The following is a 23,273-nucleotide window of genomic DNA, read 5'->3' on the forward strand; positions in this document are numbered from 1 at the left end:
GAAGAACTACCCCACTCATGATCTCGAGTTGGCGGCAGTTGTGCATGCTCTTTTGACTTGGAGACATCTCCTATTGGGAAGAAAAGTGGACATTTTCACTAATCACAAGAGTCTCAAGTACATCTTCACTCAGCCTAATCTCAACCTTAGGCAAACTCGATGGGTCGAAATGATTCAAGAGTATAATCCGAGTATTGAGTATACTCCAGGCAAGGCCAATGTGATTGCTGACGCTTTGAGCAGAAAGGCTTATTGCAACAGTCTGATTCTCAAGCCTTATCAACCCGAGCTTTGTGAAGCTTTCCGCAAACTTAATCTGCAAGTTGTTCCTCAAGGTTTCCTCGCCAACCTTCAAGTCTCTCCTACCTTGGAAGACCAGATTCGCCAAGCCCATCTTCTTGATGCTATGGTGAAAAAGGTGAAGATTGGGATTGCCAAGAGTCAACCCAAGTACAAGTGCTACCGCCTTGATGACAAGGACACTCTCTTCTTCGAGGATCGTATTGTTGTGCCCAAAGGTGACCTTCGTAAAGTGATCATGAACGAGGCTCACAATTCTCTCCTCTCCATCCACCCTGGGAGCACGAAGATGTATCAGGACCTTAAGCAGGCTTATTGGTGGACTCGAATGAAGCGCGAGATTGCTCAATTCGTGAATGAATGTGATGTCTGCAGAAGAGTGAAGGCAGAATACCAAAGACCAGCAGGTCTCCTCCAACCTCTTGCCATTTCAGAATGGAAGTTTGACCACATTGAGATGGACTTCGTGACTGGGTTTCCAAAGTCCAAGCGTGGCAATGATGCTATATTCATTGTCATCGACAAGCTCACCAAAGTGGCTCACTTTCTGCCTATTAAAGAGTCGATCACTGCAGCTCAATTGGCGGAACTCTATACCTCTCGAATTGTCTCTCTGCACGGTATTCTACAAGTGATATCTTCAGACCGTGGCAACATCTTTACCTCCAAGTTTTGGGATTCTTTTCAGAAGGCCATGGGCACGAACATCCGCTTCAGCACAGCTTTCCATCCTCAAACTAGCGGTCAAGTCGAGCGTGTCAACCAGATTCTTGAAGATATGCTCAGGGCTTGTGTGATCTCCTTCGGCATGAAGTGCGAGGATTGTCTTCCTTATGCTGAATTCTCCTACAACAACAGTTTTCAAGCAAGTTCGGGCAAGGCCCCATTTGAAATTTTGTATGGCAGGAAGTGTCGTACCCCTCTCAACTGGTCCGAAACCGGTGAACGTCAGTTTTTGGGTAATGACTTAATCACAGAGGCAGAAGAAATGTGCAAAGTCATTCGTGATAACCTCAAAGCATCCCAATCCAGGCAGAAGAGCTACTATGATACTAAGCACCGTGATTTGGCTTTCGAGATCGGAGATCATGTTTACCTCCGCGTCTCTCCTATGAAAGGTACTCGTCGCTTCGGTATCAAAGGGAAGCTTGCCCCTAGATACGTGGGACCTTTCAAGATTGTCAGCAAGAGAGGCGACCTCGCCTATCAACTCGAGTTTCCTTCAAACTTTGCAAATGTTCATGATGTGTTCCATGTCTCTCAGCTCCGAAAGTGCTTCAAGACTCCTGACCGCACCGTAAACTTCGAGGACATTGAGCTCCAAGAAGATCTCTCTTATCGTGAGCACCCAGTTGCTATTCTCGAAAAGACTGAACGCAAGACTCGCAACAAGTCAATCAAATTTCTCAAAGTCAAGTGGTCACACCATTCCGACCGTGAAGCTACCTGGGAACGTGAGGATCACCTCCGTTCTGAGTACCCGGCGTTCTTTCAGTCCTAGATCTCGGGACGAGATCCTTTCGTAGTGGTGGAGTGTTGTAACACCCCGGATGTAACTTTCCCAATTTGTACTCCAACTCTTGCCGTTTCCGGCGTTAAGTTATTTTATTTTCTCGGGTTCAGGTTTTTGTCTCCGTGTGTTGTTATCATTGTCATGCATCTCATATCATGTCATCATGTGCATTGCATTTGCATATGTGTTCATCTCATGCATTCGAGCATTTTCCCCGTTGTCCGTTTTGCATTCCGGCGCTTCGTTCTCCTCCGGTGGTCATTTCTAGCTTTCTTTCATGTGTGGGGATTGAACATTTCTGGATTGTACCGAGACTTCCCATGCGGCCTTGGTTTACTACCGGTAGACCGCCTGTCAAGTTTCGTATCATTTGGACTTCGTTTGATACTCCAACGGTTAACCGAGGGACCGAAAAGGCCTCGTGTGTGTTGCAGCCCAAAACCCCTCCATTTTGGCCCAAAATCCACCTAAGTCTTTTCCATCATCTGGAGCGTTCGATCACGATCGCGTGGCCGAAAACCGCACCTCATTTGGACTCTCCTAGCTCCCTCTATGCCTATTTAAACCCCCCCCCCCCCCCAAATTCGGATCTCCGTCTCCCCCGAAACCCTAAAAAATCCACCTCGCGCCGCGTCGGACGTGTCCGTTCCGGCCGAACACGCCGCCGCCAGCCACCCCGCGCTCGCCACGTGGCAAGCCGCCGCCGTCTCTGCCCGCGGCCCGGCCGGCCCGCATCCGGCCCCCTCCGTCTCGCGCCTGGGCCGCGCCTCCTCCTCCAGGGCGCCTCGCCGCGCCGCCCCTGACTCGCGTCCGGCGCCGCCGCGCCGCCGTGGCGCCATAGCCGCCCGTCGCCGGCGCCGTGCTCCGCCGCCGCACCAGCCCGCCGCCGCCTCAGATCCGGCCGCCGCGCGCCGCCGCCTCGGCCCCCCCGGAGCCAGATCCGCCGCCCCGCCGGAGTCCGGCCACTCCCCGGCCTCCTCCTCGCCGGCCCCGGCCACCACGAGCTCGCCGGTGAACAGTGCTCGCCGGATCCGACCTCGGTTCGCGTGCCCGGTCTAACCCTAGATCCGGAGGTGTTTTATTCTTCTAAGTCCCGAAATATTGCAGATCAAAGTGCCCCTGTTCATGGCCCCGTAACTTTGCATTCGTAGCTCCGATTCATACATATAGCATATCAAAATGTTCGTCTCAGAGAGTACATCATTTCATTCCATTGCATCATTTTCATTTGAGTTCATCTTGATGCCCGAAATGCTGTTAGAAGAGGGCTACTTGAGTTAATTGTCAGATCTGCTGCTCCATTTAGAGTTTTGTCATTTTTGCCATGATTATTGTATGCATGATATGCCCTGATGCTCTACATATGTTTTGTTAAGGGTTTTGTCATCTTTTCCGAGGTGCAACCCATGTATTTTTGTGATGTGTGTGGTGTCTAGTGCAAGCTTGCAAAGTGAGGCACTTAGTAACTCTGTTTTCAGGGACTTAGCATTTCCACTAAGTCCTTGACCTGTTTATATCATGTTGCCATATGTTTATGTTGTTTTCGAGAGATCCGTGCCTCTTTTGAAGATGATCAGTAAGGATGTTTTATTAACCTTGTAGTGCTCTATCCATCCATTTCTTTGTTTGCAATTATGGAGCACCCTAGCTTGAGTCAATCGAGCTCTACTTTTGCTACTTTGTGAATCTGGGCAGATTGTCAACTTGTTTGCAATTTTGCCGGTGATGTTGTAGTTGACCCGTGCATACTATGCCATTGTTCTTTCCATGTCTAGCTTGCATTTTGTGTGTTCTTGATATATGTATGCTTGTCTTTCCATGACATGCTCCGTAGTGAGTGCATCGAGCTCGTTTACATGCCTACTTGAGTTATGTTTCAGCATGTGCCAGTTTTCACTAAGTCTGAAATCTGATTATGTGTTTGCTATGTTCACGTGCTTGTTAGTATATTTTCTAATCCCTTTTGGCTCAAGGTCACTAAGGGAATTATGTTAAGATATTTGAGTAGCTCCATGACATGTTTTACTTTGCCATGTTCAGGTCCTGTAACATGTTGTTTTGTTGCTCCGAAGAGTGCTACTTGGTCTGAAATTCCAGACAAGTGTTAATTTCACTAAGTCTGAGATCTGTTTGCCATATGCATTTTTGCCATGCTTGTTTGAACCTGTTAATGGATGAATTGGCCGTAGCTCAGTGCTAGACTTTTGTTAAGCATCTTGAATGCATCCTTGCCATGTATTTTGATGCCATGTTTGTGTGCTGTAGCATGTTCATCTCATTGCATTTAGATGGCTACTTGCTGTAAATCGCAGACCGGTGTCATATTTGAATCGCTTGCCATTTTCAAACCGTAACTCCGATTCCGGCGTTCTTTATATCGTTTTCAAACGATTTCATCTCATCTTTCCATTGGCACACTTGGATTTCCATGTTGAGGCCAGGTTCATGCATTTCCTGTCATATCTTGCATATGCATCCCGCATCGCATCCCGCATAGCATATCATCATCGCATCATATTGTTTGAGCTTGCCCGTGGTTGATTGTGTCCTTGTTGCTTGTTTGTCTTGTTTGGGTAGAGCCGGGAGACGAGTTCGCTAATGAGGAGCCCGTTGAGTTTGCTTTCGAGGATCCAGGCAACTCTGACAACTTTGCAGGCAAGATGATCATACCCTCGAAATCACTACTCTCTTTGCTATGCTAGTTTGCTCGCTCTTTTGCTATGCCAAAGCTACGATGCCTACCATTTGCTTGTCAGCCTCCCAAATTGCCATGTCAAACCTCTAACCCACCATGTCCTAGCAAACCGTTGATTGGCTATGTTACCGCTTTGCTCAGCCCCTCTTATAGCATTTCTAATTGCAGGTGAAGATTGGAGATCGTTCCTTGTTGGAGCATTTATTTACTTGTTGGGATATCATTATATTTCCATGTGATCTTAATGCATCTATATACTTGGTAAAGGGTGGAAGGCTCGGCCTCTCGCCTAGTGTTTTGTTCCACTCTTGCCGCCCTAGTTTCCGTCATATCGGTGTTATGTTCCCGGATTTTGCGTTCCTTACGCGGTTGGGTTATAATGGGAACCCCTTGATAGTTCGCCTTGATTAAAGCTTTTCCAGTAATGTCCAACCTTGGTTTTACCATTTGCCACCTAGCCTCTTTTCCCTTGGGTTTCCGAAGCCCGAGGGTCATCTTATTTTAGCCCCCCCTGGGCCAGTGCTCCTCTGAGTGTTGGTCCGAACTAGAGTCCTGTGCAGCGCCCCCTCGGGGAAACTCGAGGTTTGGTTTTAGTTGTATGGAGAGCTCATCTGAGTGTGTCCGGAGAACGAGATATGTGCAGCTCCTATCGGGATTTGTCGGCACATTCAGGCGGTGTTGCTGGTCTTGTTTTAACCTGTCGAAATGTCTTAAAGAACCAAGGTACCGAGTCTGATCGGAACGTCTCGGGAGGAGGTCTATTCCTTCGTTGACCGTGAGAGCTTGTCATGGGCTAAGTTGGGACTCCCCTGCAGGGATTTGAACTTTCGAAAGCCGTGCCTGCGGTTATGGGCAGATGGGAAATTTGTTAATGTCCGGTTGTAGATAACTTGAACCTTGACTTAATTAAAATGAATCAACTGAGTGTGTTACCGTGGTGGCCTCTTTTCGGCGGAGTCCGGGAAGTGGACACGGTGTTGGAGTAATGTTTGCGCAGGTTGCTCTTTAGTTTCTCGCTCGCGCTTTGCCTCCTCTTCTCGCTCTTTTTTGCGAATAAGTTAGCCACCACATATGCTAGTCGCTTGCTGCAGCTCCACATATACATTTACCTTGCCTTACCTTTTAAGCTTAAATAGTCTTGATCGCGAGGGTGCGAGATTGCTGAGTCCCTGTGGCTCACAGATTACTATTACACCAGATGCAGGTCCAGGTGATTCCGCTCCAGGTGACGCGCTTGAGCTCAAGTGGGAGTTCGACGAGGACTCTCAACGTTACTATGTTTCCTTTCCTGATGATCAGTAGTGGTGCCTAGTTGGGGGTGATCGGGACCATGTCGCTTGTTGGGTTGTCTTTCATTTTGGCGCCGTAGTCGGGTCATGAGTGTTTGGATGATGTATGTTATTTATGTACTTGATTGATGTGGCGAGTGTAAGCCAACTATATTATCCCTTTTATTATCTATATTACATGGGATGTTTGTGATGATTACCTGACTTGCGACATATGCCTTCAATGCGATTATGCCTCTAAGTCGTGCCTCGACATGTGGGAGATATAGTCACATCGAGGATGTTACATTCTTAGTGGGGATTCTAGCGAGCCCTTCTCCTATCGTGTGAGCAGCATGTCTAGAAGCCCCTCGTCGCTGGTGCCGCTGTTACTGGCAGCTCGCACAGCCTTGCTCTCGTCGAGGACGTCTGTGATGATGTGCTACATGATGTCGCGGCTGCTCTTAACGCGGCGCTCCTCGCTACTCGTCCACTGCATGAGCCTCAAGGATGGGAAGAGGTCAATGAGGAAGAAGCCTCCCAGCAGGTCCATGATCCGATTGGACGCACATGGATGAAATCCTCCTACTGGCCAAACTTGCTGCCGAAGACCGCCCGTGCCATGACATCGTTGCTCAGCGCCGTCACTTTCTAGCTGACGTTGAGGGCGGCGCCAGCTGACGCTGTCATGGAGCGGAGGAGGCTGCCCATCTCATCGGCCCTGACGCTCTCCTTGCGCCTCACCTGCTTGGAACCGAGGAGCTCCATGACGCACTCCTTGCGCATTTGGCGCCAGTAGTCGCCGTAGGGGGCGAAGGTGACGCCCTTACCACCAAATCCAGCAATGTCTTCCATGTCGGTGGTCCCCCGGTTCTTGAACTGGAGGTCGCTGGCCCTCATCATCTGCCCCACCACCTCCTTGCTGGAGACCACCATGGTGGGGATCTCGCCAAGCTGTAGGTACATCATCTGTCTGTGCCGGCGACACAGCTCTGTCATGATATAGTGCGGGAGGACGCTCACCACTTGGTGGAGGTTGCCGATGATGGGCAGTCTTCATGGCCCTAGAGGCAGCGGCTGCCTCTTACCACCGGAGAGCTTGAAAAACCAAAGGGTCATTAGTGTGGATAGTGCCTTGGCTTAGTGGTTGGAGATGTGGTTGTGCAGCCTAACGACTCGAGTTCAATTCCTTGAATTGGCGGGTGATGCATGGGGTGTTTCCTCATTTATTAATGATCAAGGTTGGTGTGTGTGGCGAAAACTACTCATCAAGAAATATCGTAATACTCATTTAACAAAATTCCGAGGACCATATTTATCTTGATACTCATACTAAAATGGGTGTATACATCTCTTGTTGATTGAGAGGCTGGGAAGTAAAAATCTCTCCCATTTTTTGAAGAAACAGTCAGGTAACCGCCCCATGTCGTCCGTGTGGGCGACACATGAAGCGATCGGATCTGCTTTTCCAGGGCCTCTTGCATGTGCCGTCCCCCTCGCCGCCGCCGTCAGCCAGCTCCATCGGGCTTGCCCTTGCGGCTAGCAGCGGCGGCGGGGATCCGTTCCTGAGGTATGGACAACCTGAGGCTTTGAACAACCGGCGACTTGACGCAGTAGGTGGTTGTTGCGACGACAACATCGATTCATGGCTAGACAGTGGCCTTGGTGCAAACCGATTGTGTCTCTCCCCATCTCCTTGGCGCTGTCCAACATGCGGCGAGCTCTCCAACAGGCGGAGGAAAGGGAGGCCCACCGCCAAGCATCCCGTTGTGGAGTGTTGCCTCATCATGGCCGGCTTTGCTCCTGGGGCGCCTCTTTGGCGCAGGGGCACTGCGGGATGTGGCGGCGGACATGCAGCGGTTGCTAGTGCCATCGCCCGTGGCGTCGACAAGGAGGCATGGCGTAGTGGATCTGGCCATGACGGTGATGGTACAGCTTGTGGTGGCGTTCAGTGGTGTCGTCTAATACAAATAAGCCATTGGCTGCCACTTGGAGGATGGTGCATGGCCTCCGGCGCGCCCCCTTGGGGTTTCGGCGATGCCGGTGACCTTCCTTCCTCGTCAGTGCGTGTTTGCAACTGTTGGGATCATGGCAAGTGGTGGCGATAGTTTGAATCCGATTGGGTTGTGCATCTCGAATACCCGGTCTTGAACTCCGGGGTAAAAAAGCTAGGTGTGGCCCCTTATTGGTTATACCTGACAATGATGACATTTTTTGACAGCGCTACCTTGATGAGGGCATTGCTCGGAGTTTGCTCAGACTTGATCTTCAGGGTGAAAACTCATGATCTAACCTTCGGATGCTGGATCCGGCGACGGCATCACATGTGTGTCGTTTCCTTCCTGGAGTCGTCGATTTTGAAGAACTTCTCTCTTAGTCCACGTGCTCTCATGAGATAGTTGGTGCCGATAGTTGTCGCTGTACATCACCAATCGTTGTTTTCATCGCTTCAGGATATTTTTTCTCTCCGCCTAGGCATAGCTTCAATCTTACATAACTTAGCTTTTTGCCGGCAAGATCTTTTTTGTGTATGTATTGGCTGTGTGCATTTTAGCCGTGCAGAGGTCGGGTATTGTTCATTATAATTGTATTCCTCGATGCTATATTATGAGCTAATAAATTGCCCTTTATAAAAAAAAAGTAGCGTGGATAGTGCTATCAAACTGAAGGTCAACCACCCCTCCATGATATGATTTGCATATGAGCAGCTCGCTGTCCATCTGCTTAGTTATATTGCCAATCAGCCATACCAAATTTTAGTTTGCAGCCAGCCTGCTGGGCAGAATAATAAAAGCAGGCATAGCAGTGAGTCTCGTCGTTCTCTTGTATATTGTATATTGTACTTATCTTGTATATTATGTCCCAGTGTTGCACATCTCATCGTCGCAACTGCTACCTACTCAATAATAAAGCAGACATAGCAGTGAGTCTCGTCGTTCTCCAGGTTCCAAGAAAGAAAAAAAGCAGTGCTCAACTTGTCTTGCAGTTTGCGTCTGGGTCTACATATCATCAACTACTACTAATTGTTCGTATATTTTAAGACACTGGGACTCGTAGACAAAGGGTTAATATTTTGAGACCCTTGAGATGTAATCAGCCAGTCAGTCTAACCGAAGAAGAGACTTTTTCGCTTTCGCCAGTCAGATTGTTTAATGTATGTTCTTGCTATATCTTTGTTGAATAACTTAATAAAGATGGTTGTGTGGGCCAGGGGTTTTCGAAAAAAATAGAAAAAACAGAAGAAAAATGTCACCATGTGTAGTACAAATATACACGTTAGTTAGGCTTGAGCTTATCTTGTACGGAGTATATTGAGTAGGTAGTAGTTGCAACGATGAGATGTGCAACACCTCATCTATCTATCCTCGTGGATGTTAGTCTATCTTTGGGCCGTGAGTCTCGTCGTTCTCTTGTCTCGGGGTCGATTGGGACTAAGACTGACATGGGGGCATCGCCGGTAAGTTTGAACAGGGGTGTATCACGGCCTCAAGGCGAAAGCAGGAGACTTATGAGGAGCTTCTTCAATATTTCTGTAACGACGTCAGATTTCCAGGGGTATGTCTTCTCCTGTTTGTAGTTCACAATCCTCGAGCTCACCAAGGTCTCAAGGAATGATGTTGCAGTCCATGTAGGCTTCGCCAGTCTCAGCGGCGTGCTAGTGCGTTTCTTCCGTGCCATCGACGGCGGACACCACGTTGCAGGGATTCCGGGTAAAGAGGTGGTGACCCTCTTCCTCGAGCATAGAGATTTTGGGTCTAATTTTGCACAATATTTTTTTATCTTTACCTAATAATAAAGAATGAAAACTTTCATAGTTCTCCATCCGTCGCCTTTTTGTATCCGTTAGTTTTGTGTTAACTATAAAAATTAACGGCTGAGATTTAAAAATAGATTTACGGACGATACAAGGAAAAACGGAACGCTGCCAGACGAGCTCCGGTGTCCATGGTTCCTTGATGCCTTTGGTTTCTTGGTTCCTTCCTCTGTTTTAATTTTGATTCCTTCCTGTATCTAAACCTTCCTTGATATTCTTTCTTCTCCGGATTCGATCTCCCCTTTTCTATCTTCTTTAAATCATCCGCTGATGCCTTCCTGATCCACCGGTGCCTATACGAGTCGACTTCTCCTCGACTGCAAGGAGACCAAATCGACGTGCACCGGGCGACTTCTCCTCGTTTGCAAGAGACCTGGTCGACCGGCGCACGCAACGAGAAAGCCCCACGAAACACGTACGTGGCCAAGGCAGTGATCGATATCGATGAGTCCGTGCAACAACAAATAGTTGTAGATTGATTTGATCCCATATGGAGGTGACAGCTAGTCCACTGGAGAGCATGAACTCCGACAAGAATTGAGCCGACCTGCCGAGCAGAAGCCACCGGAGAGGATGTCCTCCATCAAGAATTCAGCCGAACCGCCCCAGGTGGCCCTCCAGCCGGATCCCCTCCTTCGGCAAGAACCCCTCCCCGAGCACGACCACGCTTTCCCGAGCAGGACGGTGAGCACTAGATTACCAGAGAGGATGAACTCGGTCAAGAATTCATCCATACGCAAGCTTCAGCGAGATTGGTGGAGGTGCGTGTGGAAAGAGCTCAGCCAGATACAAGCCTGGCGAGCTCCATCGAGGTTAGTTCGAGGAGGTTCCTCCAGCAAGGTGCATGCACACTTTTTTCTGGGAATTTATTTGTCTTCGGGAAGAAGCTAGCTTCGGCGGATTTATGTGTGATTGGGTGGCCATGCACATCTAAAACAAGTAGAGCCCTTGCCTGAAACAAATCACATGCAATTTGTTTTGCGTTCAGTATGCACCATTTAAAGTCACATCTACAACAAGCAGAGCCCTTGCCTGAACCAATAACAGATGAGTTTTCATTTGAAACACTAATACTTCGAAAAAATTGTCTAGTTTGTACACGAATTGCATCTAGTTTTTTCCGTAACCCTCTCTACTTTTTTGCACATGCTATGTGGGTGAAATTATGATACCATACCGACTTTCAACCTTTTTGGGGTTCATTTGTAGTGCTTTTCAATTTCAGGGTCATTTAGCTCAAAACAAATCATTAAATGCATGAAAAATAACAAATGATGTCAGAAAGGGCTGAAAGTTGATGACGTGGCTTTGACAGGTGCATACTGAACGCACAAAAAGTATGGACTTGTAATAAGTTAAAAAATGAAATGCCTTTGTAACATATGAGTTTTGGTCTGAAACCCTGATACTTCGAAAGAGATTCTCCAGTTTGTACACGAAGTGCATCCAGTTTTTGCACATGCTATGTGAGTGAAATGATGATATCATGCCAACTTTCAACCTTTTCAGAGTTCGTTTGTATTATCTTTTCTATTTCAGGGTCATTTAGCTCAAAAAATTATTAAATGCATAAAAAATAGCAAATGAAGGCAGAAAGGGTTGAAAGTTCATGACGTGGATTTGAATGGTGCATACCTGGCGCACAAAAAGTCTGGAGTTGTAATAAGTTTTAAAAATGAAGTGCCTTTATAACAGATGAGTTTTCGCCCGAAACACTGATACTTCGAAAGAAATTGTCCAGTTTGCACACGAAGTGCATCCAGTTTTGCCGTAACCCTCTCCACTGTCTTTCACATGCTATGTGGGTGAAATGATGATACCATGCCAACTTTCAATATTTTCAGAGTTCACTTGTAGTGCTTTTCAATTTCAGGGTCATTTAACTCAAAACAAATCATTAAATGCATGGAAAAATAACAAATGATGTCAGAAAGGGTAGAAAGTTGATGACGTGGCTTTGAATGGTGCATACTGAACCCACAAAAGTCTGGTGTTGTAATAAATTAAATAATTAAATGCCTTTGTAACAAATGCGTTTTCGTCCGAAACCCTCATACTTCGAAAGAGATTGTCCTGTTTGTACACGAAGTGCATCCAGTTTTTGCCGTAACCCTCTCTATTTTTTAACACATGCTATGTGGGTGAAATGATGATATCATGCCAACTTTCAACCTTTTCAGAGTTCATTTGTACTGCTTTTCAATTTCAGGGTCATTTAGCTAAAAAAATCATTAAATGCATGAAAAATAGCAAATGAAGGCAGAAATGGTTGAAAGTTGATGACATGGCTTGGAATGGTGCACACTTGACGCACAAAAAGTCTGGAGTTGTAATACATTTAAAAAATCAAATGCCTCTGTAACAGATGAGTTTTTGTCCGAAACACTGATACTTCGAAAGAAATTGTCCAGTTTGTACATGAAGTGCATCCAGTTTTTGCTGTCTCTCTACTTTTTTGCACATGCTATGTGGATGAAATGATGATACTATACCAACTTTCAACTTTTTCAGAGTTCATTTGTAGTACTTTTCAATTTCAGGGTCATTTAGCTCAAAACAAATCATTAAATGCATGAAAAATAACGAATGATGTCAGAAAGGGTTGAAAGTTGATGACGTGGCTTTGAATGGTGCGTACTTAACACAAAAGTCTGGAGTTGTAATACGTTTTAAAAACTGAAATACCTTTGTAACATATGAGTTTTGGTCCGAAACCCTGATACTTCGAAAGAGATTGTCCAGTTTGTACACGAAGTGCATCCAGTTTTTGCCGAAACTCTCTCTACTTTTTTGCACATGCTATGTGGGTGAAATGATGATACCATGCCAACATTCAACCTTTTCAGAGTTCATTTGTAGTGCTTTTCAATTTCAGGGTCATTTAGCTCAAAAAATTATTAAATGCATAAAAAATAGCAAATAAAGGTAGAAAGAGTTGAAAGTTGATGACGTGGCTTTGAATGGTGCATACTGAATGCACAAAAAAGTTTGGAGTTGTAATAAATTTAAAAAAAATGAAATGCCTTTGTAACAAATGAGTTTTCGTCCGAAACCCTGATACTTCGAAAGAGATTCTCCAGTTTGTACACGAAGTGCATTCAGTTTTTGCCATAACCGTCTCTACTTTTTTGCACATGCTATGTGGGTGAAATGATGATACCATGCCATCTTTCAACCTTTTCAGAGTTCATTTGTCATGCTTTTTAATTTCAGGGTCATCTAGCTCAAAAAATCATTAAATGCATGGAAAATAGCAAACGAAGGCAAAAAAGGGTTGGAAGTTGATGACGTGGCTTTGAATGGTGGATACCGAACGCACAAAATGTCTGAAGTTATAAGAAGTTTTAGAAAAATGAAATGCATTTGTAACAGTTGAGTTTTTGTCTGAAACACTAATAGTTCGAAAGAAATTATTCAGTTTGTACACGAAGTGCATCTAGTTTTTGCCATAACCATCTCTACTTTTTTGCACATGCTATGTGGCTGAAATTATAATACCATGCCAACTTTCAACCTTTTCAGAGTTCATTTGTAGTGCTTTTCAATTTCAGGGTCATTTATCTTAAAACAAATCATTAAATGCATGAAAAATAATAAATGATGTCAGAAAGAGTTGAAAGTTGATGACGTGGCTTTGAATGGTGCATACTGAATGCACAAAACGTCTGGAGTTGTAATAAGTTAAAAAATGAAATTCCTTTGTAATAGATGAATTTTCGTCCGAAACCCTAATACTTCAAAAGAGATTGTCCAATTTGTACACGAAGTGCGTCCAGTTTTTGCCATAACCCACTCTACTTTTTTTCACATGCTATGTGGGTGAAATGATGATACCATGCCAACTTTCAACCTTTTCAGAGTTCATTTGTAGTGTTTTTCAATTTCAGGGTCATTTAGCTCAAAAAATTATTAAATGCATGAAAAGTAGCAAATGAAGGGAGAAAGGGTTGAAAGTTGATTACGTGGCTTTGAATGGTGCATATTTGACGTACAAAAATTCTGGAGTTGTAATAAGTTTTATAAAATGAAATGCCTTTGTAACAAATGATTTTTGGTCTGAAACACTGATACTTCGAAAGAAATTGTCCAGTTTGTACATGAAGTGCATCCAGTTTTTGCCGTAACCCTCTCTACTTTTTTGCAAATGTTATGTGGGTGAAATGATGATACCATGCCAACTTTCAACCTTTTCAGAGTTCATTTGTTGTGATTTTCAATTTCAGGGTTATTTAGCTCAAAACAAATCATTAAATGCATGAAAAATAACAAATGATGTCAAAAAGGGTTGAAAGTTGATGACGTGGCTTTGAATGGTTCATACTGAACGCAGAAAAAGTCTGGAGTTGTAATAAGTTTTAAAAAATGAAATACCTTTGTAACATATGAGTTTTGGTCCAAAACCCTAATACTTCGAAAGAGATTGTCCAGTTTGTACAGAAAGTGCATCCAGTTTTTGCCGTAACCCTCTTTACTTTTTGCACATACTATGTGGGTGAAATGATGATACCATGCCAACTGTCAACCTTTTCAGAGTTCATTTGTAGTGCTTTTCAATTTAAGGGTCATTTAGCTCAAAACTAATCATTAAATGCATGAAAAATAGCAAATGAAGGCAGAAAATGGTTGAACTTTGATGATGTGCCTTTGAATGGTGCATAATGAACACACAAAAAGTCCGAAGTTAAAATAAGTTACTAAAAATGAAGGAGAGGCGCAATGCTCACCTGCACGTTGCTTAATTAGCTTCAGGCCTTTAGTACCGGTGAGCATTGCACCATGCAGGTGAGGAGAAACTACACATAGCTCCGTGCAGTCTACACCATTTCCTGAAGTCCTGAAGCTAAGCAACGTGCAGGTGAGCATTGCGCCTCTCCTTCATCGTTCCTCGTCTCTGCACTCAGGGCTTATAAACCGCTGCGAGTCCCTCTCGCTTGGCGATGTGGGACTAAATTTTAGCCACCACCAGGACAAGGCCTTTAGTCCCGGTTAGTGGCTCAATTAAAATATTTTGTTATGATCCACTTAAACAAAGCTATAATATTCTTGAATAGCAAAAGGAATCAACTAATAATCTCTAGTACCGGTTCGTGGCTTGAACCGGTACTAAAGGTGATGGTGGGGCCCCAGCCTGAAAACAGCCTGCCACCACCCCTTTACTACCGGTTTGTGGCATGAACCGGTACTAAAGGTTCGCCATGAACTGGTAATAATGGGTGCCGCCTGCCTAGCCGTTGGAATCGGCACAAATGGTCACATTAGTACAGGTTCAGTAACTTCAGTTACAAATTGGGACTAATGTGCTTCACATTAGACCCTTTTTCTACTAGTGGTACATCATAGTAATTGGATCCCCAGGGCAGGCAGCATGACACCACTGGGTGCTGTGTTCCCCCCAAACTTAACCAAGGTGGCAGACTTCCTAAAGGTCCAGTCTTTTGAGTGGGATGTCGACAAACTGCATAGGGTGTTCTCTGAAGGGGACGTCGCAGATATTAAAAACATTGTCATTGGTGGTCAGGGGAAAGAGGACTATAGGGCTTGGAACTTCACAAAGAGTGGGCATTTTACAGTCCGCTCAGCATATCATCTTGGTATGTTGCTCAAGGCAACCAAAAGGGAGCAGGCTTCGGGATCCTCATCTGTGGCTGATCATAAAAGTTGGAATGAGTTGTGGAGTGCAGACTTGCAGAATAAGATAAAAATGCATGCATGGCGCATGCTATCTAATGGTCTGGCGGTTGGTACGGAGCTTCTTCACCCATGGAAAATCAAGCCTGGAATCTTCTGTGCCGCGCGTGGCAGGGAGGAGACCATCATCCATAGATTCGGGCGCTGCCCCCACTCACGCCACTACTGGAAGCTGCTTGGTGACGCGGTGGCCTCCCCCTTAGCAAGACTGGCTGAAGGGATTGCGGCCTACAGCGGAATGAGAGCATGGGTGTTGAGCTGGTACGAGCTATGGTTAGCACGTAATAAGGCAAAGGTCGACACTCACCAGATGGAAGATCCAAAGCTAATCGTTCAACGACGACTGTACCTGGCGGAAGAGTGGAGGTCGAGCAAGGACACGGTTATCAGACAGGCAGTGGTAAGGGGACCAGACAAGTGGAGCAAACCTGACAATGGTTGGGTTAAAGTGAATTCTGATGGGGCGCTGGCCAAACACCAAGGATCAGGAGGAGGAGGAGTTGTTCTCAGGAACAACCATGGTGAGTTCATTGCAGGAGCGTGCCATTTTCCCCCTCTTGCTGCTGATGCGGAGACGGTGGAATGACTAGCGTGCCGACGAGCTCTTATCCTTGCCCAAGAACTAAACATCCAGAGGGTGATCCTTGAGACAGACTCACAGGTAGCCGTCCGAAAGACCTCGAGTGAACAGAAGGATCTATCGGGCAATGGGCAAATAGTAGAAGAGTTAAAGATGCTTCTCTCTATGTTTAGTGGTTTTATAATTGCTTGGGTGCGGAGGTCTGCAAATAGAGTCCGCACATATCCTAGCAAGGGAAGGTTGTAAGAATTTTCTTTGTAAGACTTGGCTTCATGTACCTCCAGAGTGTATAAGCTCAGAGATTATAGCAGATGGAGCTGGAACTGTTAATAAAGCTTAAGTCTTCCCCTGAAAAAACGTGAGATCTTCTCGTCTCTGATTTTGCACATACACATGGTCAACTAGTTATACTTAATAAACCGGAAGAGCATCCTGCCGTCCAGTAACGGTAAGTAGAAACAACTTGGCCTCTGAATCGATGGAGTTATTTACGCAAAACCACCATACTTGAGGCTAAGGTAACAACTTGATATCACATTGGTGCGAGGGTACAAAAGACCATCAACTCTGCGTCTAATATATAATGAAGAGCATCGATTGTCTATTAAATTTGCGAAAACAACAAAACTGACATGTTGGTCCCACCTTCGGGCTGATGTGGCGAAGACCACATTTTCTGACCGGCTGATGTGGCAAATGAGACATGGACCCCATCTGTCAATGACTAGAAGGTCCTCTTCTTTGTATCACTCTTTTTATGTGGCATTCCATCAAGCACCTTCTGGGCGCTAAAGAGCGGTGCCATGCTTCCTCGTGCTTTCCCTTGCAGTCCACCTCCCACACAGAGGACACGGCCAAGGAGCTGAGCTCTGGCGACGGCAGCAACACCTACCCCGCCGCGAACATCCTCTCCTCAGACGCGAGCATGCGAGGGGAAGCATCGTCCTACTTGTTGGACGACTGGCGACAATAAAAGAGGGGTTCTGGCCTCGGCCTCCCCCCTGCAAAATTGAATGGTGCAGGAGCACTGAGGACGTCAGAGGAGGTCCTAGGCGCACATAATTAGAGAAAGGGGCGGGAGATCTCGCCATGAAAAAAGAACGAACGACACGAGAGCTCGCCAAAATTGGCCTCACTGAACATGCGCGTCCTGTGTAGTCTTCACGTACAGCTGCCGCCAACGAGTAGCTCCCGCGCCTCGGCCCCGCTGGCCTTCACGTTGATGTACTGCGCCGTTCACCGCCCTCGCTAGTCGCTAGTCAACGTGCGGCCTCCCCTGGTCACCGCGCACCACGTTGTGATAGCCACGTTGGCGTGTGCGTACTCGACGCTAGCAGCCACAGTCAGCGGGGGCTGGGTGGCGCTAGCTCCACCGGCACGTCGACTACGTGCGTGGAGCGACAGACCCCCGGCAATGGAGCGGCACGCTCACGGGCGAGCTCGGCACGCGGCGGAGAGAGTAGCTACGGGCATCCATGGCTGCTCCACACCTTCCCCGCCGGCGGTCCACGGAAAGGTGGACGAGCTGCCGCTGCCCACGCTCTCCACCGTGAGGAAAAGGATTCACGCCCAAAAGTTGTTCGCTGAAATGCCTTGTTGGAAGACAGACGTGAAGAAGATGACCACCTAGTCATTGACAGGTGTGCCCCACATCTCGTTTGCTACATAAGCCGGTCAAAGAATTTGGTCTTCGCTACGTCAGCCCGACAAGTGAGCCTAACTTGTCACTTTTACTGTTTTGTAAGTTTATCAGACAATCAATGCTCTCCGTTATAGATTCGACGCAGAGTTGATGGTTTTTTGTGCCCTAGCATAAATGCGATATCAAGTTGTTAGCCTAGTTAGTCTCAATTGTGTTCGTATTCAATCCAAACTTTAACATATGCCACATAAACAAGTTTGTTTTCTCAATTTCCCACAGCAACGCGCGGGGTATCATCTAATACATGGAAGAGTAGTTTTCTCTTGATATTAACGTGATATGGTATTGCCATGTCCATCCACTTGTCTAACAGAGACAAAGCAGTGGCGGCCATGATCATGCTAATTAACCTAGTACGTGATATGATATATTGTGCTAATTAACATGTATAGTACTGTACGTGATATTATATTGCACATCAACTCACCAGCGTGCTCCGCTCTGCAACCTAGCCCATGAGCATGATTTTTTTATTCTTCTGCCAGCCATACAGAAGATGGTAGTATGGCTATATTACTAAGCTGATGGACACCGAGCTTCTCCCATGCAAATCATGGAGATGGAGGGGTGGTTGACCTTTAGTTTGATAGCACTATCCACGCTACTGGCACTTTGGTTTTTCAAGCTTTCCGGTGATAAGAAGCAGCCGCTGCCTCCGGGGCCATGGAGACTCCCCATCATCGGCAGCCTCCACCACGTCGTCAGCATCCTCCCACACCGCACCATGACAAAGTTGTGTCGCCGGCACGGACCGATGATGTACCTGCAGCTTGGCGAGATCCCCACCGTGGTGGTCTCCAGCAAGGAGGCACTGGGGCAGATGATGAAAGGCAGCGACCTCCGGTTCGTGAACCGGCGGACCACCGGGATGCAGGACATCGTCGGCTTTGGCGGCAAGGGCGTCACCTTCGCCCCCTACGGCGACCACTGGCGCCACATGCGCAAGGTGTGCGTCACGGAGCTCCTCAGCTCCAAGCAGGTGAGGCGCATGGAGAGCGTCAGGGCTGAGGAGATGGGCAGCCTCCTCCGCTCCATGACAGTGTCAGCTGGCGCCACCCTCAACGTCAGCCAGAAGGTGGCGGCGCTGAGCAACGACGTGGTGGCGCGGGCGGTCTTCGGCGGCAAGTTCAGCCAGCAGGAGGATTTCATCCACGCGTCCAACCGAATCATGGACCTGCTGGGAGGCTTCTTCCTCATCGACCTCTTCCCATCCTCGAGGCTCGTGCGGTGGTTGAGCAGCGAGGAGCACCGCGTTAAGAGCAGCCGCGATGTCATGCAGCGCATCATCACCGGCATCATCGACGAGCGCAAGGCCGTGAGAGCTGCCAGTAACGGCGGCACCGGCGACGAGGGGCTGCTAGACGTGCTGCTCACACGGCAGGAGAAGGACTCGCTGGACTCCCCTCTAACGACAGAGATGATAACCACCGTCTTGTTTGTGAGTATATACTTTACTTTCTATTGCCATCTCATGACAACGGTGCTATACCTAACATGCATGTGCTTTCTTAGGACTTAGGATCGCATCTTAATTAAGAAATCAGTACGTCTGGGCAGAATCACGCATCTGATGTAGTTAGGATCCTTGCTAGGTCCCTCAGAAAACAAATATATATACTCATGGTTGAACTTTATGTCTAGATAATTGTGCTCGGATATCATTGTTAAAATATAAATCAGTTAATATATGTATGGCACACAATTTTTGTACTCTACTCACCTTTACAGGAGGGCAGGGTGCTCTTCCACTTCATAAAGTAGAAGTAATTGACCTTTTGTATGTGTGTGAAATCCTACAATTCTCGGTCAATCATTATAAATATCCCCAACAAGGACGCGATCGACTATTAAAACTTTAATATCCACTACATAATTAATACTTCCTCCGGTACATAATAAGTATCCACTGATTTATTACGAACTTGTCAGACTTATTATAAAACGGAGGGAGTAGCATTTCTTGAAAATAATGATGATTGATATATATTCAATCCAGGACATGTTTGGAGCTGCTACTGATTCCACTTCAACCACTTTAGAGTGGGCTATGTCGGAACTCGTCAATCATCCAGAAGCTATGGCCAAGGCACAATTGGAGGTCCGTGAGGTACTAGGTCCAGATCGAGCTATCATTGCCAGTAGTGACCTTGGAGAACTCCACTACATGCGGATGGTCATCAAGGAAACTTTTAGATTGCATCCACCTGCTCCTCTACTTAACCGCACGAATGAAGAGGACTGCAAAATTATGGGTTATGACATGCTTAAAGGTACGAATATATACATTAATGTCTTCGCAATTTCCCAGGATCCTCAATACTGGAACAATCCTCAAGAGTTTAATCCGGAGAGGTTTGAGAACAGTAACATGGATTATAACGGGACATGCTTCGAATTCACTCCTTTCGGGTTCGGGCGACGCCTTTGTCCTGGGATAACATTCGCCTCATCAATTTTTGAGATGGCATTGGCAAACTTTCTCTATCACTTTGACTGGATGCTGCCTGATGGGGCCATCTCGGAGTCGGTGGACATGTCCGAGAAATTTGGGTTAATTGTACGCAGAAGTTCTGACCTGCACCTCAGAGCTATTCCACACCTATGCTCCAAAGCTATGGAGATTTAAATCCACCATCCTGTACTCCAGAAGGTCTATTACGTGTGGCGTTTTTACCTTTATACCAATATTGGAATACGAGAATTTCATGGAAAAATTGTTGGACCACGCTATTTTTCATGTTACTATGGGCTAGATTAAATTTCATGGTTGTCAGACTGTATGGCAGTAGCTACTGCGCAACACTAAGTGATCCAATTATTTGTGATATATGATCATGTGCCTATTTGTAATGTTCAGACTGAATAAATGCCACTCAAATCGTCTGTTAAGTACTAAAACTACCCGTACAACTCATTCCAATTTTTGTTTTGACTATCTATTATAAATTGTATACTATCGTCTGTAGATTAGAACATGTGTGATTTTTTCGGCAATACTACATGTGTAGTATGTGATATCGAACCTATGATGTGGACACATGTTTGAAAATTGTTTGATTTTATTTTGCTCTCCCCTCGTTTGAATCAAGAAGACCCACACAACCAACCAAAAATTCAAGCTCAACTATCATGGAACTTGAAAAAACAAGTACGGCATAACGAATCAACAACTAATAAAAATACATGCCAAAAAGTCAATTTTTTTTTGTTTCCAACTTACACAGCTAATGTCTCAATTGGACGACAGTTCCCCGGACGATTTCAATCACTTGTAAAGATCAGAAAACCGCACACGATTGCCATAGCCATCGCAATCAGTGGGCGATGGGGTAGTCAATTACACAAAATTCCTAAACCGTGTGCGAGAGGTCTCTCCTTGCACATGGAAGTTGTAACAGAATCGTGTGGGATAACCTACCAGGCTACCAATCAAACATGGTTTCTCTATTCCACACGTGTGTGCTTGGGTGTAGTCGCACACGCTTCAACGAAGTTGGTCGCATGTGACAGGTGTATTATCGCAAATGTTTAGTTTGAACTCAATCATGTGTGTTTACAGAACCATTGCGCACATTTGGAATTTGCAGGACCATGCCTGTAGCCTTTGCACCAGCTACAAACCATGCATATATCAAGAACACACATCATCCAGTATCAAATCTCAATTGTATTTCGTTATTTCACATGTCATACACCAAGTATTCATACATTACAAAATTATCAATTGCTAGCTATATAAATGTGAAAGATACACAAATGTAGGAAAACAGTTTTTCTTGATTGCATCTTTACCTCTGTGACAAAAGGTATGTTCCAAAGGGTTCATATAAGGAATGTGGACATTTCTCCACACTCGGTCAGCACTGTCGTGCACAAGCCGCACATGGTGAGCACAAAGAAGGATACAAAAATTGCATTATCCTTGTTTGTGCTAAAACAAGGATAAGGATGCCTCTCGTTGCAAGAGGGGAATCTCCGTACTTGCAATTATTTCTCAAAGGGTCTGCATGATTTGTGAAAAATAAAAATAATAATAATGCGAGAATATAAAAACAAAAAAACAATGCAAATTCAAAAAGATTAGTCACTTACTGGCATGTATGTATTAAGCCAAGAGAGGCAAACCCGCGACTGGTACACGCACACCCTTCTCTAGTGTAACCGATGCGGCTACTAGTGTCTGGTGCGGGTAAGTTGAAGCATGTATCTGACCCGCTACACGCTGAAGCGCTTTCCCTGCAACATGCTACAAATATTGCGATCAGAATGGGATGCCAGCAGGTAATTTTCAAAACGGATTACATGATGCTGAAGTAGGCAATCACCAATACGGAGTATGATTTATCAAAGTTGGGATCCTAAATTTCAGATGCATGTAGGCTTGATTGTTGTAAGCTTTGAACATTGTAAAAGAGAGTGTAACAGAGCAGCACACATTTTAGCTATGCATGGTCTAGGCATGGAAAATGACTGCTCTGAGACTTGGCTTGGTAATTTTCCAGAATTTGTACTCGATGTTATTGTTGGCGATATGCGAAATGTTCTAATGTAATGGAATACAATGTGTTCCTTTCAAAAAAAAGGTCCGGATGGGCCAAGAGAAGGGAAAGATTTTCGATGAAGTGTGCACTACGTCACACACACCTTCTCTTTTTTTTACAATGTCACCAAAATAAGATCCTTATAACAGGACGCGGAGTATGTGATCACGAGCTCCCACACCCGTCCAAAATAGCGTTGGGATTCGGTGAACTCAATGAAGCTGGCAGACTGCGGGTCCACGTGGGACAGGAAAATTCCAATATACGTACGACCATATACACACCTGACGGATGGGTCCTGGCTACACGGGGGTTTGCACGGCGTTGACGGAGCAAGCCTGAGCCGTGGCTCGAGATGTCGCCAGCGTCCTGATCCGTGGATCAGATCTAGTAGCGCCGGCAGCCCACACAGTAAATGTGCTAGGTGGGCCGCTTGGGGGATAGGGCAATGAAGTTGGATCTAGCATTCTTCCACAGGAGGCGAAGCGGTGGGGAAATCTCCCGCGGCGAAGGCGATTGCATAGTCCAGCGAACTCGCAGGTGCTCCGGTGGCCATGGAGTTCTTGAGACAGCCCATAAACAGGTTAGAATCTGCTCGATGAACTCCTCAGTTGCATGGTTGGGATAAGGTTTTCGCCACTGACCGTGATATTGTTGCCCCAAAAATTTGTGTGGATTAACTAGGACACTGCTAGAAGAGGTCAATGATAACAACGGCACGATGGAACCTGTGCGGTTCCTGGTCATCGCCCCCGCCGAGGTTGAGCTGCCAGCACCGGTGGCTTCCAGCGCCGACGGCCAAATCTGTCTTGAAGAGGCCGGTGCAGAGCATGCAAGTGCAGATAGGGCTCAATGTTCAGAGCACTCCATAGAGCAGCTGGACCCAAAAACACCGGGCTGGACACAAAGGTACGAAGATTGCATCTAAAATTAAATGGTCAATGATCGTTCAGAAGAAAATCAGGGGTGTCCTGGCTGGATATGGAATAAAGCAGATTTTGGTAGGGTTCTTTTCAGATGCTTTGTTTATTTATATGCAGAAGCAATTAGTGCATATGAGGTACTCCCTCCGTTTCCTTTTACTCCGCATATAAGATTTGGTGAAAGTCAAACTACATAAAGTTTGACCAAATTTATATAAAAAAATATGAACATCTACAATACTAAAACTA

The 23,273-nt window shown here is 46.0% G+C and overlaps 1 protein-coding gene and 1 pseudogene across 1 annotated transcript; one reads left to right on the forward strand and one right to left on the reverse strand.

Annotated features, from left to right (window-relative positions):
* Window positions 1–6,080: 6,080 nt before the first annotated feature.
* On the reverse strand, window positions 6,081–14,453 carry LOC125538465 (annotated as a pseudogene).
* A 3,646-nt stretch (window positions 14,454–18,099) lies between these two features.
* Window positions 18,100–20,452, forward strand: LOC125534568 (desmethyl-deoxy-podophyllotoxin synthase-like). Its single transcript, XM_048697759.1, has 2 exons — window positions 18,100–18,998; window positions 19,557–20,452. The coding sequence occupies exons 1-2, from the start codon at window positions 18,105–18,107 to the stop codon at window positions 20,184–20,186; spliced, it is 1,524 nt and encodes a 507-aa protein (XP_048553716.1). The 5' UTR covers window positions 18,100–18,104; the 3' UTR covers window positions 20,187–20,452.
* The last annotated feature ends 2,821 nt before the right edge of the window (window positions 20,453–23,273 follow it).

This window comes from Triticum urartu, chromosome 2 (assembly GCF_003073215.2).
Source record: "Triticum urartu cultivar G1812 chromosome 2, Tu2.1, whole genome shotgun sequence".
In the NCBI taxonomy this organism is placed as follows: domain Eukaryota; kingdom Viridiplantae; phylum Streptophyta; class Magnoliopsida; order Poales; family Poaceae; genus Triticum; species Triticum urartu.

Coding starts and splice junctions, on each gene's coding strand:
- LOC125534568 (XM_048697759.1), top strand. CDS start 18,105: ATGCAAATCATGGAGATGGAGGGGTGGTTGACCTTTAGTTTGATAGCA. Junction 18,999..19,556: donor TGATAACCACCGTCTTGTTT/GTGAGTATATAC, acceptor TATTCAATCCAG/GACATGTTTGGAGCTGCTAC.